At 48.3% G+C, this 15,262-nt stretch overlaps 1 protein-coding gene and 1 long non-coding RNA gene across 7 annotated transcripts in view; one reads left to right on the top strand and one right to left on the bottom strand.

The window, feature by feature from the left end:
• The window catches only part of LOC110125080 (uncharacterized), a 55,791-nt gene extending 40,705 nt beyond the window's left edge, over nucleotides 1-15,086 (top strand). For 2 of the 4 annotated variants that reach the window (XR_011488985.1, XR_011488984.1), the window contains exon 4: nucleotides 14,594-15,086. This is a non-coding gene — a long non-coding RNA (uncharacterized lncRNA). Of the gene's footprint in view, nucleotides 1-2,837; nucleotides 3,120-4,753; nucleotides 4,988-14,593 lie in introns of those variants that run through there. The other 2 variants (XR_002309969.2, XR_011488986.1) reach the window with 2 other exon arrangements.
• Nucleotides 8,039-15,262, bottom strand: part of SIAH3 (siah E3 ubiquitin protein ligase family member 3) — a 70,582-nt gene continuing 63,358 nt past the window's right edge. The window contains exons 1-3 of one of the 3 annotated variants that reach the window (XM_070471208.1): nucleotides 15,080-15,170; nucleotides 10,475-10,897; nucleotides 8,039-8,935 (exon numbers count right to left, since the gene is read on the bottom strand). In XM_070471208.1, coding sequence (XP_070327309.1) covers nucleotides 8,252-8,935; nucleotides 10,475-10,603 — 813 coding nt within the window. In that variant the 5' untranslated portion in view covers nucleotides 10,604-10,897; nucleotides 15,080-15,170 and the 3' untranslated portion in view covers nucleotides 8,039-8,251. Of the gene's footprint in view, nucleotides 8,936-10,474; nucleotides 10,898-15,079; nucleotides 15,173-15,262 lie in introns of those variants that run through there. The other 2 variants (XM_070471209.1, XM_020873926.2) reach the window with 2 other exon arrangements.

The following is a 15,262-nucleotide window of genomic DNA, read 5'->3' on the forward strand; positions in this document are numbered from 1 at the left end:
CCTCCTGTTGTGAGACAACTCAGGCAAGCAATTTATTTTCATGCCCAGCCAAGGCAGCCAGTTTCACTCAACAGTTCTCTAACATTTCGATGTATTGAGGTGCTTGATTTCCTGTTGATTGTGTTTTGTTTTTTAACTCTCTAATTGCCAGGATTATGGGTCAAGTTGGATATAGAAATCACGAAATGTCTATCTCCTTGTATTAACAAAAGTTGATACAGAACCTAGGAAGAGGTAGAGAGAGGGGAAGATGGAATAACCTCCTGGATGGGTGATAATCCACGTCCCTAGCTTTGATCCTTAATAGATGCTTTTTCCTTGGACCCCCCCTTGCAGAGGATGTACAGAGTTTATCTTGTCTACCTCTAGGCTAATAAGAAACTAGTTCGTGATTTCCTTTCCTCTCGCCCATAGGCAAGACTTATGTGGGGCTTAGCTCTGAGCTGCTGCTGAAAGTGGCCTGATAATTCACATCCCGCATGGACGGCCCTGGAACACTGACACCTGCTCAGGCATCCTGGGGAGATTTGCAGGATAAATAAATGCCTCCCTGGGTATTTGTGAGGTAACTCCCTGTCAGGGCTAGGGGCAGAGATTTTAAACATAAATTACCATCCCAGCCTGGCAGGGGTTTATAGGATGAGCCCCTTATGTGCTCATGGGGAAGATTTACACAGTCCCTTCATCGGCACCAGGCTGCCGGAGTTGTTACCGCGTGACACTCGGTGCTGGGGACCCTTCTATGCTGGCTTCCATCCACTAGCCCCAGTCATGGCTCCGGCATCACGGCTGGCAACCTCCAGCATCCTGCCTGCCCAGCTTTCTTCTCTCCCTCTTCTGTGCCTGCCACCCACCACCTCTGCCTCCAAGGGACAGGAGAACAGAGTTCCCTCTATTGCTTCTCACAGGGAACCCCTTCCTGACTCCTCTCCTTTTTGGACTCTGTTTCCTGCTCCTCCATCCGAATGTAACCGGTCACTTCTTGTCACCTTCTTTCCTGCCTTCCTCCCTCTCGAGGAAGGACTGGCCTGCGCCTTCAGGAGGTTTTATCTGCTCCTTTGTTTTCTGTGGCCCCTGTTACCACCGGTGTGCTCAGCTCTGGATTTGAGAGTCCAATCATCAGTCACATAACCCTTGCATAATCCTGTGGGGGAAAGAGTGTTAAAATCAGAATCCCGTGTTCCACTCTGAGTCTCCTAAATGAGAATCTCTGGTTTCTGGATATTAGAAATCAAGTTCTGTTGATCATTCTTTATATTTGCTTATATTTGACTCTGTCGGGTCTTCGTTAGTGCTTAGGCTTTTCTGTAGTTGCAGCGATCGGGGGCTTCTCTCTAGCTGTGGTTCGTGGGCTTCCCATTGCTGTGGCTTCTCTTTTGTGGCGCATGGGCTCTTAGTGCAAAAGTTTTGCTAATTGTGGCGCACTGGCTTAGTTGTTAGGCAGCCTGTGGGATCTTCACAGACCAGAGATCAAACCCTTGTCCCGTGCATGGGCAGGTGGAATCTTTATCACTGGAGGCCCTGTTGATCATTCTTAAGCACATTCTTAAGCACCCTAAAGTTTGGGAAATAAAGCCCTGCATCTCAGGGAGGGTTCAGGGCTGGACCTCTCTCCCTGGCTGAATTTCTCAATGGGTGAGTGTCCCCCTTCTTTCAGTGGAATCTCTCTCTGGCACTCAGCAACCTTACTGTGCATCTTTAGCGTATTTTTAGGGCAAGGGAAAATTTGGGACACCATAGGGTGCAGAACCATTCCAAGAGAGGCCATGGCCTGACAACTAATGTGACTCATGAATATTCATGCTGGTCCTGTGGTCAGTTTTGATCACTCAGCTCAATTCAAGGCGCTCTCTATAAGCCTTTGTGAGAGCAGGAAACAGGTTCTGGGAAGAAGGACATAAGGAAGAAGATGGAGGTTAAGATGAATTGACAGGCAATAGGATTAAAATTCTTGCTCAATCCTGATCTTGCGAGTAACTAACAGTGGCCTGAAATTAAAGAATTAAACCATGAAGGCTCCCTTGACAACTGATCTGATAGGCCCAGAAGTAAATTTCAGGGACCCTGTTGTCAGAGGCAGGGGAGAGCTCAGATAAGGGGTGCTGGGAGGAAGCGGATGGGCAGGGAAGGCCATGGGGGGAGGCTGTGGTCCCTCTTCTCAAGGCAGCACCAGAGGCTGAAATGGTACTGGGGGTATATCAGTTGCCAGGGCTTTTATTCACCTTCAGAAATACTTTCTTCCTTGCATCCAACTATGACTTTGAAATGGAGGCAAAAAAATGAAACGGGGAGGAAGATAATGAAACATAGGTCAAACGTGGCAGCTGGTGAATTTCTGATAATTGCGCTTTCCCGTATAGCATTTCATTTCTATTCCCTGAAGTCGCACAGAACCCTGTGGGGAGGAAAAAGATCCCACAACAAACAATAACAACAAGCAACTCTGAAGGGTTCAAGGAAACAATATCAAATGCAATTTAATGACATTTTTCATGGGAGATAGGGTAGAGATAAACTGATATTCCAAGCCTGCTTCTTCTAACATTATAAGAAAGCCTAGAAAATTACATAAACATCAATTTAGGTCAAGTAAAATGATCCTTGATTTCCTTTCTGTCTCTCTCATCTCAGTACCCCAAAAAGAGGTTAAAAAGGAGAGAGGAATATTTGTAGTATAGTATTCTATATACTATACTACATTAGAAAAGGCAAACTCTAAGCCTTGTAGGTAACCTATGTAGTAATCTGATTTGGGGGAAAAAAAAATCAATGCTTATCTACAACAGATTGTTTGGATCTCATAACAGTGAAGTTTTTCTTGGCTGTCTGTTCTCCAGGTTAATACAATAGAGAGCTCAGCAATTCTTAAGGAAATCTTCAGAACAAATCATCTGAAGGTCTAACAATCTGCTAGGAGACTCTGCTCTTGATGCTGTTTGTAGCTCAACTTTAATCGAAGCATGATTCTTTGACATCCCAACCATGATCCCTTCCCCTTCCACCAGAAATCGCATCCAAATGGAAGCTTCAACAAGCCTCACTTCTTTCCCTGACACTGAAGCCACTGGGACCAGAATCACTGATTCACTATTGGCCTTGGAGATTCTGCTTCTTACCAGGTACCCAGCCTGGAGTTTCACTGTGACTTTTATCCTAGTGGTAACCAGGCCTTAATGTGAAAAGAGTGCTGGCCTGTGTAGACTGAGAATTGTGAACAGCGTCCTTGTTGGGTTGCAGCGAAGTATCCAGATGAAGCTAGATTAGCGCTGGATACCATTCTTCGTGTAACAACCCCTGACCTGTTCCCTCTCAGTCCCTCAGCTTCGTGGATGAGGGTCCTGTTTTTGCATTCACACATGTTATGCCATGTTATAGTCACTGCCCACTGTGTCATTCTCAGATGTTGGATATTTCCAATCTCTTGTTGCAAAGTGAAATATTTCTTTAGGCTTTGGTCTACATGTGGAGTAAGAAAGATGACCAATGAGAACAAGTAACGAGAGACTATACTTTTGTAGAGTTTGGTCTTCCCTTTTGGACTGGGATTGCCAACAGGCTGGTTTTATGAGCCATAATTTTTCCATGAAAGTCATCAGATAGAACTTTCCACACTAACTATAATAGGGAAGGATCTGGAATAGAGAAAGGAATGCCCTGGAAGCTTCTTTAAAGCCTCAGACTCCCTTCTCCAAAACAATTTGCATCTTCCCAATAATTTGCTATTTGGCTGGCTTGGCTATCATTTCTGTCCTGTCACTGTGGCCACTGGGATCTTATTTCTCCTTCCAAAATCCCCTTTCCCTATCCTGATGTATGCATCAGAACTGCCCATGCAGTGATAATGCAGGTAAATGTTTAATGATTAGTTTTTCAAGTGGGAAACACCTTGGCTTATAGCATTGCCAATTTCCATGGTGTAAACACTGCCACCACAGCCAGTTTCAAGCTGTTTCCATGAGATCACCAAACATGGGGATGGTAGCACATTTATATAATTTAATTTTTAATCATGGCTATGCTTAACAATTTGTAAAATTCCTAAAAAATTTAACAACTCTTACATAAGCCAGCTCTAATATACCACTCTGTCTTGGTCTGGGAAAAGATGGAATAAAGGAAGAAATGAAAGGGTGTATTTAATACTAAAGTACTAAAAGGCCTCTATGCCATTCAGACTTTATGCCTGGCCCTTCTGAGAGTGGGTCCAGAAATTCCTAGAAATGATGTAGTTGGTATTGGTCCGAAGCCAGGACTTTGGAGCAAGACACAGACTTCCAGTCCCCGCTGTACCGTCTGCTAGCTGAGTGACCTTAGACAGTGTCTAACCCCTTTGCTTAGGTTTCTCATGGGTGAAATAATAGTACCTGCTTCATAAGGTTGTGTGTGTGCGTGCTAAGTTGCTTCAGTCATGTCTGACCGTTTGCGACCCTGCAAACTGTAGCATGCTAGGCTCCTGTGTCCATGGAATTCTCCAGACAAGAATACTGGACTGGGCTGCCATTCCCTTCTCCAGGGGATCTTCCTGACCCAGGGATTAAACTGGCATCTCTTACATTTTCTGCATTGGCAGGTGGGTTCTTTACCACTAGTGCCACCTGGGAAGCCCTCATATAGTTGTAATGGGGATTAAATGAGGTAATATGCTCAAAGTACTTAGCCCACTAAGTTACATAATAAAACCTCAATAAGTGTTAGCCGTGAGTACCGTTGTGATTAACCTGATCCATTTCTAAAAGGTCCACAATCTCCACAGGTGGTGATGGGATCTATCCTAGATGCAAATTCATGGAGAGAAGGATAATTAAGGCCATCTTCCTTACATGATCTGACTCCATTATAAACAGACCATTTATGTAAACTCAGCCTCAAGGCTGGGATGTCCTTTTCACCATACTTCCTGCTTGAGGTTCACATGCTGGTAACTCATTTCTTGCTGTAAAAGGCTGCAGTCATCCTAGGCCTACTTTAAAATGCAAATAAAACTGGTCCCCCACATCCATGGGTTCTGACTTCACTGTACTGAGCCATTTTATATGAGGGACTTGAGCATCCATTGATTTTGGTATCTGCAGGTTGGTGGTGGGGGGGAGGGTGGGGGGCTTATCCTGACCCAGACCCCTGAAGATATAGAGGGCTGACTGTACTCTTTAGACAGTGGGTAATAAGTTTGCACCTAGGTGCGCAAGTGGCAGTCAGATCCCAGGGCTCTACGTTGAGCTGACTCCTGGGAATCTAAAAATGAGGAGCCTGCAGTGGGTGATCTGACACAGAGGGGGGCCTGAGGCCACTGAAGACCCCACTCTTTGGTCCCCCGCCCCCCGCCATGTCCCTCCCTACACTTCCAGGTTGACCAGTTCTTTGAGCTGAGATGCCTCTAAAATCAAAGCCACTTCACACTCTGTCTCCCTGCTCCCCAGGTGTCCCGGAACCAAGACCCAATGGACCCTGGGGCCCACAGTCCACAGATGAGGTGGGAACATGCTGACTCTCTGTAGTTAGTGGGCCAGGTTCAAGTCATGGTTGTGACCTTGGGAAGGCCATTTCATGTCTTTGAACTTCTATGTTTTTTAATGTATTAAAGATGCTGATGAGAATTCACCCAAGAATCAAATGGGGGAGCAACTTTGTGATGATAAAGCTCAGCACAGCACACCTTGTTGGTACCATTTTCTATCCCTGCTCATAGTTTTTAGTTTGCTCCCTTTTCTTCCATCCTTCACACACGGCTGTAGAGACAAAGGCCTTCTTGGGACCATCATAGATGGATGACAATAACACATCTCTACCCTGTAGTCTAAAACGTTGCTGGAAACCAAAAATATCAGTTCCTGCCTGGGCTCACTTATTCATAATACAGTCTTGTGTGCACTAATAATAACCTGAAGTTATTCTCAGTTGGCTCATGTAACTTGGCACTACAGGAAGGCAGAGATGATGTCTGCAGGAGCCCTAAGGCCCTGTGGACAGTAATTAGACTCTCGCTGAGGTTTGGTTTGTTTATCTTGGGCACCTGTGATGCTACACAAATGTTTCAAAGTGGTGGAGGACCAGGAACTGGAGAAGGAATGCAGCTTCCGGAGACAACAGACTTACAGTCAAGTGGGGAGGGTCTTAGGTTCTGGGGAAGGACCTGGGGGGTAAAGGAAGGAGCCAGTCTCTCCCCACATGAGCCAACCCGTCTCTGCTTGTTCCGTTCTCGGCAGGAGACGCTGGCACCTTATAGGATGCTGTGACAGTGCTGAAAGGAGCCCACGACTCTTTCCTTGGGGCTGCAGAGATGGCGTCTGCCTCCACGAGTAACACGATGTTTATTAGCCTCCTTAGGGCTCCTAGAGAACGAAACCCCAGCTCCCAGGCCCCAGCAGTTACTGTCTAAGCAGAGGGAGCTGTGTTATGCACTCCTCCGTGGGCTGGCACCGCCCTGCTGGAGCTGGAGCTGGAGGTGGACGGCACAGGTGGCCACAGGATTGTTGGGGGAAGGGAAGGTTGCTCTTGTGTTTCAGGATCAGTTATTTTTGGCTGAGAAAAGATGGCTGATGCCCAGCCAGGGCAGGTTGCCTGAAACTAAGTCCTCAGCGGGAGGCCTGCCAGGACCTAGCCGAGATAGCCGAGGTGAGGGAATGGGGCTGAGAGCAACGTCTGGTTGGCGAAAGGTCCACTAGTGAGCATCATGTGGGGCTCGGGGGTCCCATGCTTCTGGTGCGGATGGGGAGTGGCCAAGGAGAGGGCAAAAAATGACAAAAGGAGGTAAGAGAGGACCTCCTGGGAAGATTTACAGGTGTTCAGCTTCCATTAGAAGAGACGTTGACTAAACGCACTTACTTTCTTCAAAAACCCAAGAGACTTCCACAACAAGACATTGGCTTATTCTGACAGCTGAGTTAAGAGAAAGCCATCTACACCTGCAGGCAATGTGGATTTTTGTGGCCTCTTCATTCACCCTGCAGCAGAGTGGTGGATGCAGACTGACCAGTGATAGCATCTGTGTGCCAAATGGGGCCCTTGGCATGTTTTATGTATTTATTTTTTCAGCTGCATCACGTGGCTTGTCAGATCTGTTTCCTGACCAGGAATCGAACCCGTGCTTCCATCATTGGAAGCGCAGAGTCTTAACCATGGACCACCAGGGCGTTTTAGAAGTAAGCAAAGGAAAGAGGACCCTCCCAGGTGTCTGAGTGATGGGGCCAGGCCTCTGGGCCAGAGGACCAGGTGCACCCTCCAAATTCCTTGTGTCTGCTGCTGAGTCATAGTTCTGGTTCTGAACTGTCGAGAGCACAGAGGAATCTTTGCTGGATACAAAAGTGCTCCACCCCAAGGGAAAACACTGATGGATTTTGTAACTTGATAATAAAGCTCTCTCTGGGGAGAATGCCCTCTCAAAGGTAGGAGATTAATTTTATCCTTTGCTTTTTTTGGCTGCTTCTCTTCCCCTGCGTCTTGCCCATTCTTTTCTATGACTTGCTCAATGAAAGGCAAAGAGGTTTTCTAGAAAGCACCAAACCCTTGAGGCCTTTGATTTCAAAGAAGGAAAAAATGGCCCGGGCTGTGAGGGCAAGCTCACAGCAGCCTGCCTGCCAAGAGAGGGTTCAACCTCTTGCCTGCTCCCCTGAACCCCAGGATCAACCCAGAGGACACATGGCGTGAGGGTACCTCCAGCCCCACGCCCTGGAGGAGACACTGTCTCATGTCTAAGCAGCGTGGCCCCTGAGGCTCCTGCAAAAGTGGCAGAGTTGTGTCTAGCTGGTCTGCAATACACACCCCTGAGCTGGCCAGGTCCTCTTCCGTAATCTGCTGTCTCCACACCCTTCGGAGTTAGCTCACTCTGAAACAGACTGAAAGGAGGAGGGGGAAATTATGTGGACACTAAGTCTCCTTTCAACCCCAAGAGTCTGCCTCATGACCTCGGTGACTGTTGCTCATTCGAGCAGCAGGAGAGAAGGGAACTGAGGGTGGCAAGCAGTCACCATTCTGATGGAATCCGGTTAAGAAGCGTTCTGTAAAACTACACCAACAAATCAGGACAAACGTCACACCAAGGTCTTGCATCACAGGATGTTTACATAATATAATGCCCATGGCAGACAGATACCAAATACCACAAAGTACCTGAGACAAAAAAAAGAAAGGAAGGAAGGAGGGGAGGAGGGAGAATAGAAAGGAGCCCGGAGTCCTGGCACGCGGAGATCTGAGGGCCCAGGCAGAGTTTCTCAGGGGAGGAGTGGCCACACGTGAGCGTCCGGTGGCCTCCGTGTCACATCTCAGCCTCCGCGGAGCATATCTCCGCGGCTGCGGAGATGGCGATCCCGATGGCCAGGCTGCCGTTGTCGGAGAAGTGCTGGGCCAGCGAGGTGTTGATGACGAGGCAGTCCCCGTTGGTGATGACTGAGTCCATGCACTCCAGGACAGACCGGGGCGTGGCCTCCCACTTGAGACACCGGTGGTTTCTGTTGAGCTCCAGGCGATAGGTGAAGCCGTCAGCCTGGGTGGGGGTCCCGATCAGCATCATGGTGGCGAAGAACTGGGGGTGCCCTGCGTACCTCTCCTGTTTCCTGAGCACCAGCAGGAAGTGGTGGCCGAAGCAGGAGTGGATGATGAGCCAGTCGGCCGGCGCGGGGAGGTGCATGTCCATGGCCAGGAAGACGATGTCGGCCCCCTGGAGAATGTCCACCCTGTGCATCTGCCGCAGGTGGGGCACCACCACCTCCAGGTGGCCTTCCCACTGGCAGGAGAACAAGGGGCACAGGCAGGGCATCACCCGGGAGGCGTGCAGCCCCGCCTCCGGGTGGTGCAGGTGGTGGGGCCGGGCGTGGTGGCAGAGGCGGTGGTGGGGCTGGTGCTGGCAGCGGTGCTGGCAGTGGTGGTGCGCGGGGAGGTGAGGGGCGTAGCTGCTGGGCCCCGGGGCGCTCTGAGTGACGGCATGTCGGCTGGACACATACTGTGAGAGAGACAAGAGACTTGGTGGGTTAGTGGCCGTGAGATCAGTCTCTCTGGCTGAGGACCACCCCCCTAACCCCCAGGTTCAGCGTGTGGAAAGCAAACTCTCCAATACAGGTGATGACACGCGGTCGCTCAGTCGTGTCTGACTCTTTGAGACCCCGTGGACTGTAACCCGCCAGGCTCCTGTGTCCATGGCATTTTCCAGGCAAGAATCCTGGAGTGGGTTGCCCTTTCCCTCTCCAACTGATACAGGTAGAGAAAGCTTTATTTCGTAAAAAAAAAAAAAAAAAAAATAGAACCGCCAGACTGTTCTCTGAAATGGCAGCACCATTTTACATTCCCATCAGCCAAGTAAGAGGGTTCCGATTTCTCCATGTCCTTGTCAACACTTGTTATTATCTGTTTTGACAAATAGGTTAATGAGACTGAATTCATTGTTTTGCATATTTTGCCAAATTTAGATGCTGAAACATTGTACATCTGTGTGTCATTTCAGGACAGAATGTAAATTTACCCAATTGAAAACAGAACCTCCTTCAAAAGATTCCTCCTGCAAGAAGAGATTTTCCAAATGTATTAGTATATTATTAAAAAAAACACAAAAACAACTTTAAAAAATGAGGGACGTGGTGGATGTCTTGAGTGGTTGAGATTCTGAAGACTCAGTCCAAGAAAATGCAATATTTATGCCTTTCTGATTCTTTAATAAGATACTCAAACAGGCAATTTCCCCCTTTGAATAGCATGCATTATGATGGTCATAAGGAACAAAGAAATCAATTTTTCTGTTCTTTTTTGATATTGTTAATATTTTTCTGCAGGGTCTGGAGGTCAATGGATTCCCACTCCCATCTGGCCCTATTTTATCATTAGTGTTATTTTTAGGACAAAATTTCGGTAAATAACCATTTGTCCTTCCAGTGCTGCCGGGGAGGTACTATCTGAGATGCCCTTCTGGGCTGTAAAACCACCATGGCACGCAGAGCTGACTGTGTGCAGCTGGACTGTGGTCCCCAGGGCGGGGGTCTCCGCTGTGACTCCTGGGACTTGGCTCTACCAGGCACACATCTGTCCTGCTTTAGACTCATTGTTAAAGAACAACTTACCAGGGGCTCACCACCAGGCTTCCTAGGTGGCACTAGTGGTAAAGAACCCACCTGCTGACGCAGGGACACGTTAAGAGGCGCAGATTCCATCCCTGGGTTGGGAAGATCCCCTGGAGGAGGGCATGGCCACCCACTCCAGTATTCTTGCCTGGAGAATCCCATGGACAGAGGAGCCTGGCGGGCTACCGTCCATAGGGTTACAAAGAGTTGGACACAACTGAAGCGACTTAGCAAGCACACACGCAGTATTGATATAAAATCAAAGTAAGGAGGGAGTCAGGAAGAAACAGCACAGCCTGCCTTTCTTCTCTCCCTCCAGCCCCCTGCTGGTGCCTCCTGTTGGCTGAATGCAATCAGAAGAAAGCCTGGGAGATGCACTCAGCCAGGGTCAGCTCCCGCTGGAAATGCACTTGTGAAGAGGCAATGTCCACCTGCATGCAGATGTCTCGGTTCCCTCCTCTGTGATGTTCCTTGATCCGACCACGCTGGGCTTCCTTGGCTGAGCTTTGATAAGGCCGATGAGGGGGAGGTAGGGAGGGCTGATACCTGTCCACAATCATTAAGCCATCTGACGAAAATGTATACACCAGCTGACACGTGCAGCGCCTGGGCAAGGGCTGAGAATACTGAACAGGGTATGATCCCTGCTCCCGTCTCAGCAGTTCACTGTGATTAGTATAACATAACACAGTGCAAGGATGCAGGACGCCGGGAGGGGCTCTGAGCGTGCAAAGTGGGGGCAGTAGCTGTTCTGGTCAATGCGAAGTGCTGTCTACCCTCGGTGAAGCAGGAAGGGTGATGCTCTAACAAAACGGGCAAAAGGTTTGTGAGTAGCAGGTTCCAAGGAGCCGGATCTGAAAGAACATGGGATGTTTAAGAAATGAGAAATTCCAAGTGGCTGTTGCTAGGGGATCTGGCAGAGATGGCAAGGAGCAGGGCGGGAGAACCATCGGACCATGCTGCCAAAGAGTGGGCACGGAGGTGGCACCCAGCACTTGGGGCAATTGGGAGGAGGGCCCAAGGGCTTTAGGGAGCCCCCTTGGGCAGTGCGATGCCCCAAGCCTAGCGGTAGAGCGTGCACTCAAGATGGGACCACAGTGGAGTCCTGGCAATTGTCCAACCCCTGGACTCGAGCCATGATCGTTCCAGCCAGACTCTCCCCTTCCTTCCTTCTGGCCTCATCTTCCCCTGGCCTTCCCACTGTTTAATTGCTGCAGGGTAACAAAGCCTCCAGCGGTGTATTCCTGAGTGAATGACTATGCAAATACGTCCTAAACTCACTGAGACTCCTGCACTCGCTTGCTGTGCCCTGGGAAGGAGCTGAGAATAAACACAGCCTTAATCCTTCATTTCTTCCTGCTCCTTCTCCTGATGCAAAATATGTTTCATTTACACACACAATCTTCAGGGTGAGCGAGGTCACAGGGCCGCTGGCTGGGAGAAGGGATTCTTTTAATTGGCAAAATGCTAATCGTTTTGGAAAATGAATTCTAATCTTCCCATCTTATACAGTGGATGTGTGAGTAATTACTTTCCTTCACTAAACTGTTAATGCAACATTAGTGATTACACTAATTAAAACTAATGAACTCTTCCAGGCTGATAAACCCCTCAGTCAGTCCGAGGACGCCTTCCTTCCATTGGCTGTCCTTAACTTGCCATTTGGAAGAGAGATCTTGAATTAACCTTTAGAATAATTCGCAAAATTGGGTTTAGAAATGTTAGGCTTCATGGACTGGGTATAATTCTCTCCGCAAGCATTAGTGAGACCATTTCCACTGAGGGTGTAATTGAATTTAAAGACGTCTTCCTTAATTTCATCAGCCACACTCCCATGATTGGTAATGGCTATCCCTCCAAATCCTGGTGTCCAAAGAGGAAACCTGCCCCTGGAAACACCATGTGACCCTTTCTCCAGCCTCTGCTCCCTCTGATCTGTGAGCTCATTTGGAGGACTGCTCTGTCCTTCTGCCTGATTCCAGGAACAGTGCCATGCTAATGGAGGCATTTCAGCTGAAGGTGGGTTTTGCACCCAATTTCAAATGACAGTCATGGGTTTTGAGTTTGCTCATGTCCTTATTTATGAGAGTTAATGAAGTGAAGCTTTCAGTACTTTCAGCAATGCTATCGATGTATTTCACACACAGAAGAGAAGATGGGGAGGAGTTATATTTCAGGGCAGGTATCAGGACGTTGGAAAAGACCCCGATGCTGGGAAAGAGTGTAAGCAAAAGGAGGAGGGGGTGGCAAAGGATGAAATGGCTAGATAGTATCACCAATTCAATGAACGTGAATTTGAGCAAACTCCAGGAGATAGTGGAGGACAGAGAAGCCTGTTGGGCTGCAGTCTATCGGGTCAGAGAGAGTCGGACATGACCTCGAGACTGAACAACAACAACAACAACAACCAGAACGTTGGAAAACAGTCATGGCCAGAACCTAGCTGGGCGTCAGGTCTGCAAAGATGGAAGAGTAATTGTACCTGCTCCAGGTCCCACTCTGTAGCGTTTAAAAATTCCCTGTTTCTGGCAAGGATGGTCAAGGCTGAAGGTTTAGTGTTTCCCATTCCATTTTCTCGCCTCTCCCCCATCAAAACCTAGCATGACTGCACATGTGCACACACGAAAGCCAGGACGACTCTGGAAAAGCTTCCACCAAACAGTCAAGAAATAAGTTATGCTGAGATAGAAAACAACGATGGGGCTTTTATTTCCACTAGACTGTCTTCCTTCAAAAATGTGTGTTATGCTGCTTTTCCCTAGACTGTTATACTTAGAACACTGAATGAATGAGATCTTCATGTGGGCAGCATGATAATGTCTGTAATTTTCTTTAAAATGCTTCAGTTGAGAGATTGTGATAGAAATGTGTACATTTTTAACCTACACTCCAGGGGCTGCCAATTCCCTAATCAGGAATTCACACTTTGAGGTGATCACCTAACATTTTATCTGAAAGGCCACACTTCAGAGATAATAACTACAATTGCCTGGCTTAGTATCCATATTTCTGATCCACACCAGATGCTGCTAATTAACATTTCCACAGAGGTTTCCATTGGTGAAATTAGTAGTTTGTTAATCAGCATAATAGATGTATGAAGATTGTTTAAAACATTTCAGAATAATTCTGTATTTTAAGGATGAACCCAGGAGTTTGTTCCATAACTATTCCTGAATCTAGCCACTGAGTCAAGGACTTCCCATGATCTGATGCCATCTCTAAGAATATCAGAATCTTTTTCTTGTTAGATCACTACATACATACAAACTGTTCCTGTTGGCAGTAAAAATTATGTAAATTGAGCAAGGAGACAATGGTTAGCAAATATACAGAAACTCTGAGTCCTGAGCTATATATGCCATGGGTGAGCACGTGCTAAGCTGCTTCAGTCATGTCCGACTCTTTGCAACCCCACAGACTGCAGCCATCTGTCCATGGGATTCTCCAGGCAAGAATCCTGGAGTGGGTTGCCATGCTCTTCTTCAGGGGATCTTCCCAACCCAGGGACTGAACTTGCATCTCTTACATCTCTTGCATTGGCAGATGGGTTCTTTACTACTAGTGCCATCCAGGAAGCCCCATATATGCTGTAACTAATTAGAGAAGAGGGAAATGAGTTATTACTGTGAAAAGAGGAAGATAAAAATTTGGGTGGATCGATTTTTAAAAACCAAGGTCTGTGGGTGAAAAGGGGCAAAAGGTATCCATACAGATGTCTACACAGGTACTGTTCCTATGGTCTCAGACATCTCCTGACCAAGCTGATTGTCTTATAAATCCAGACCCTGGCTGTGTAGAAATATGTGGACAACACTGTGACAGCAAAAATATAACTCAGTCCTCAAGCACCCGGGGCCTTTCTTGAGTTCCTGGATCCTGGCCCATGGCCGCCCAGCAGGTGTCGATCATGGTCCCAGCTGGTCTTGTGTTTTTGAGGCCATCTGCCCTCGTAAGACAGAGATGCTCCCTCCCTCCCTGACCTTCGAAGTCAAGCAGCAGTTAAGATCTGTCTATACAGTTCACTACTGCATTTATTTCAACTTATTTGGAAAATCACAGGGCGGGTGGCTTTCTCTCCTTAGGTAGCTTGGAAGACAAAGAGGGTAGGGATTGTGTTGACTTTGCCCCGACCTGGTCCGGTGATGGGCAAAGGCAGCACTGTGCAGTGTCTGGAGCCCTAGATTCTCAGTGTTCGCTGCTTGATTGGATGGATGAATGAGTGGATGAATGAGCGGTTCATATCTGGAGCCTATCCACGCAAAGGCTGCTGGCCTTTGGTCAGAGGCTCTGTCCTCTACCCTTCCTTCCTGTAGAAATATGTGGGTATATATGTGTGTGCACATGGGTGAGCATGAGTTGATAGCTGTGGCCTCATTAGCTTGGTCTCCCGGTGGTTCCTCCCCCAGAACTCGACAGTGATGGGACACTGGGACCTGATTCACGTCCAGGCACGGGTTCGTGTCCAGCTGCCATTACAGGAAGTACAATAACAGTGTTAAAGAAGCAACTTCTCCTGCCAGTTAGCCACTCTCTTTGCTTTTTTACAGAGATTATTCCCCGAGTCTCAGCATCCTCTTTATTCGTAGCAGATGATTTCTTACCATCTGGGGGACGGTCTGCTGGACCAACCTGGGAAATCGCCCACCTGTTAGACTGATCTGGACCCACCTGCCCCGCTGGAACCAGTGACCTACAGAAGGCTGGATGCCCCCATACCGCCTCATCCGTTTTCTGTCAATAATCACAGGAAGTAACTTCAACCCAAGATTACAGGCCCGCCCCCAGCTGCGCCCTCCCCTGTGAGATGAGGGCCTACTGGGCCGTACGCCCGCGGCCTGAACTGGCCCTTCTAGTCCGCACTCCAGGAAACGGGGGTCCCAGAATTCCCTATCCAAGGACTCCTGACTCAGCTTCCTGGAGCCTGAGCTATTTCTGGGATCCAGTACCCAGAAGGCGGGCAACGGTAGACGTGAGGTGTGGCGAGTGGGGGAGTAGTCAGAGCTTGGCCGGGTGGGCCGGGGGTGTCCACTTGCCTCTGCCTTGGGGCTCATCACAACGTGAGACGAAGCCTCAGTAAGAAGAAAGTGAGACAGGCTGCTGGTCGGTGACTGCGGTCTCCGGATCATCGCGAAGGGCTAACTATTAAAGCAGGAGGGTACGACGTATTCGAAGAGTCGCGTCCCTAAATGTTTTGCTTCGAAGTGTACAGACAGCGT

The sequence above is a fragment of the Odocoileus virginianus genome, chromosome 8 (assembly GCF_023699985.2).
Source record: "Odocoileus virginianus isolate 20LAN1187 ecotype Illinois chromosome 8, Ovbor_1.2, whole genome shotgun sequence".
In the NCBI taxonomy this organism is placed as follows: Eukaryota; Metazoa; Chordata; class Mammalia; order Artiodactyla; family Cervidae; genus Odocoileus; species Odocoileus virginianus.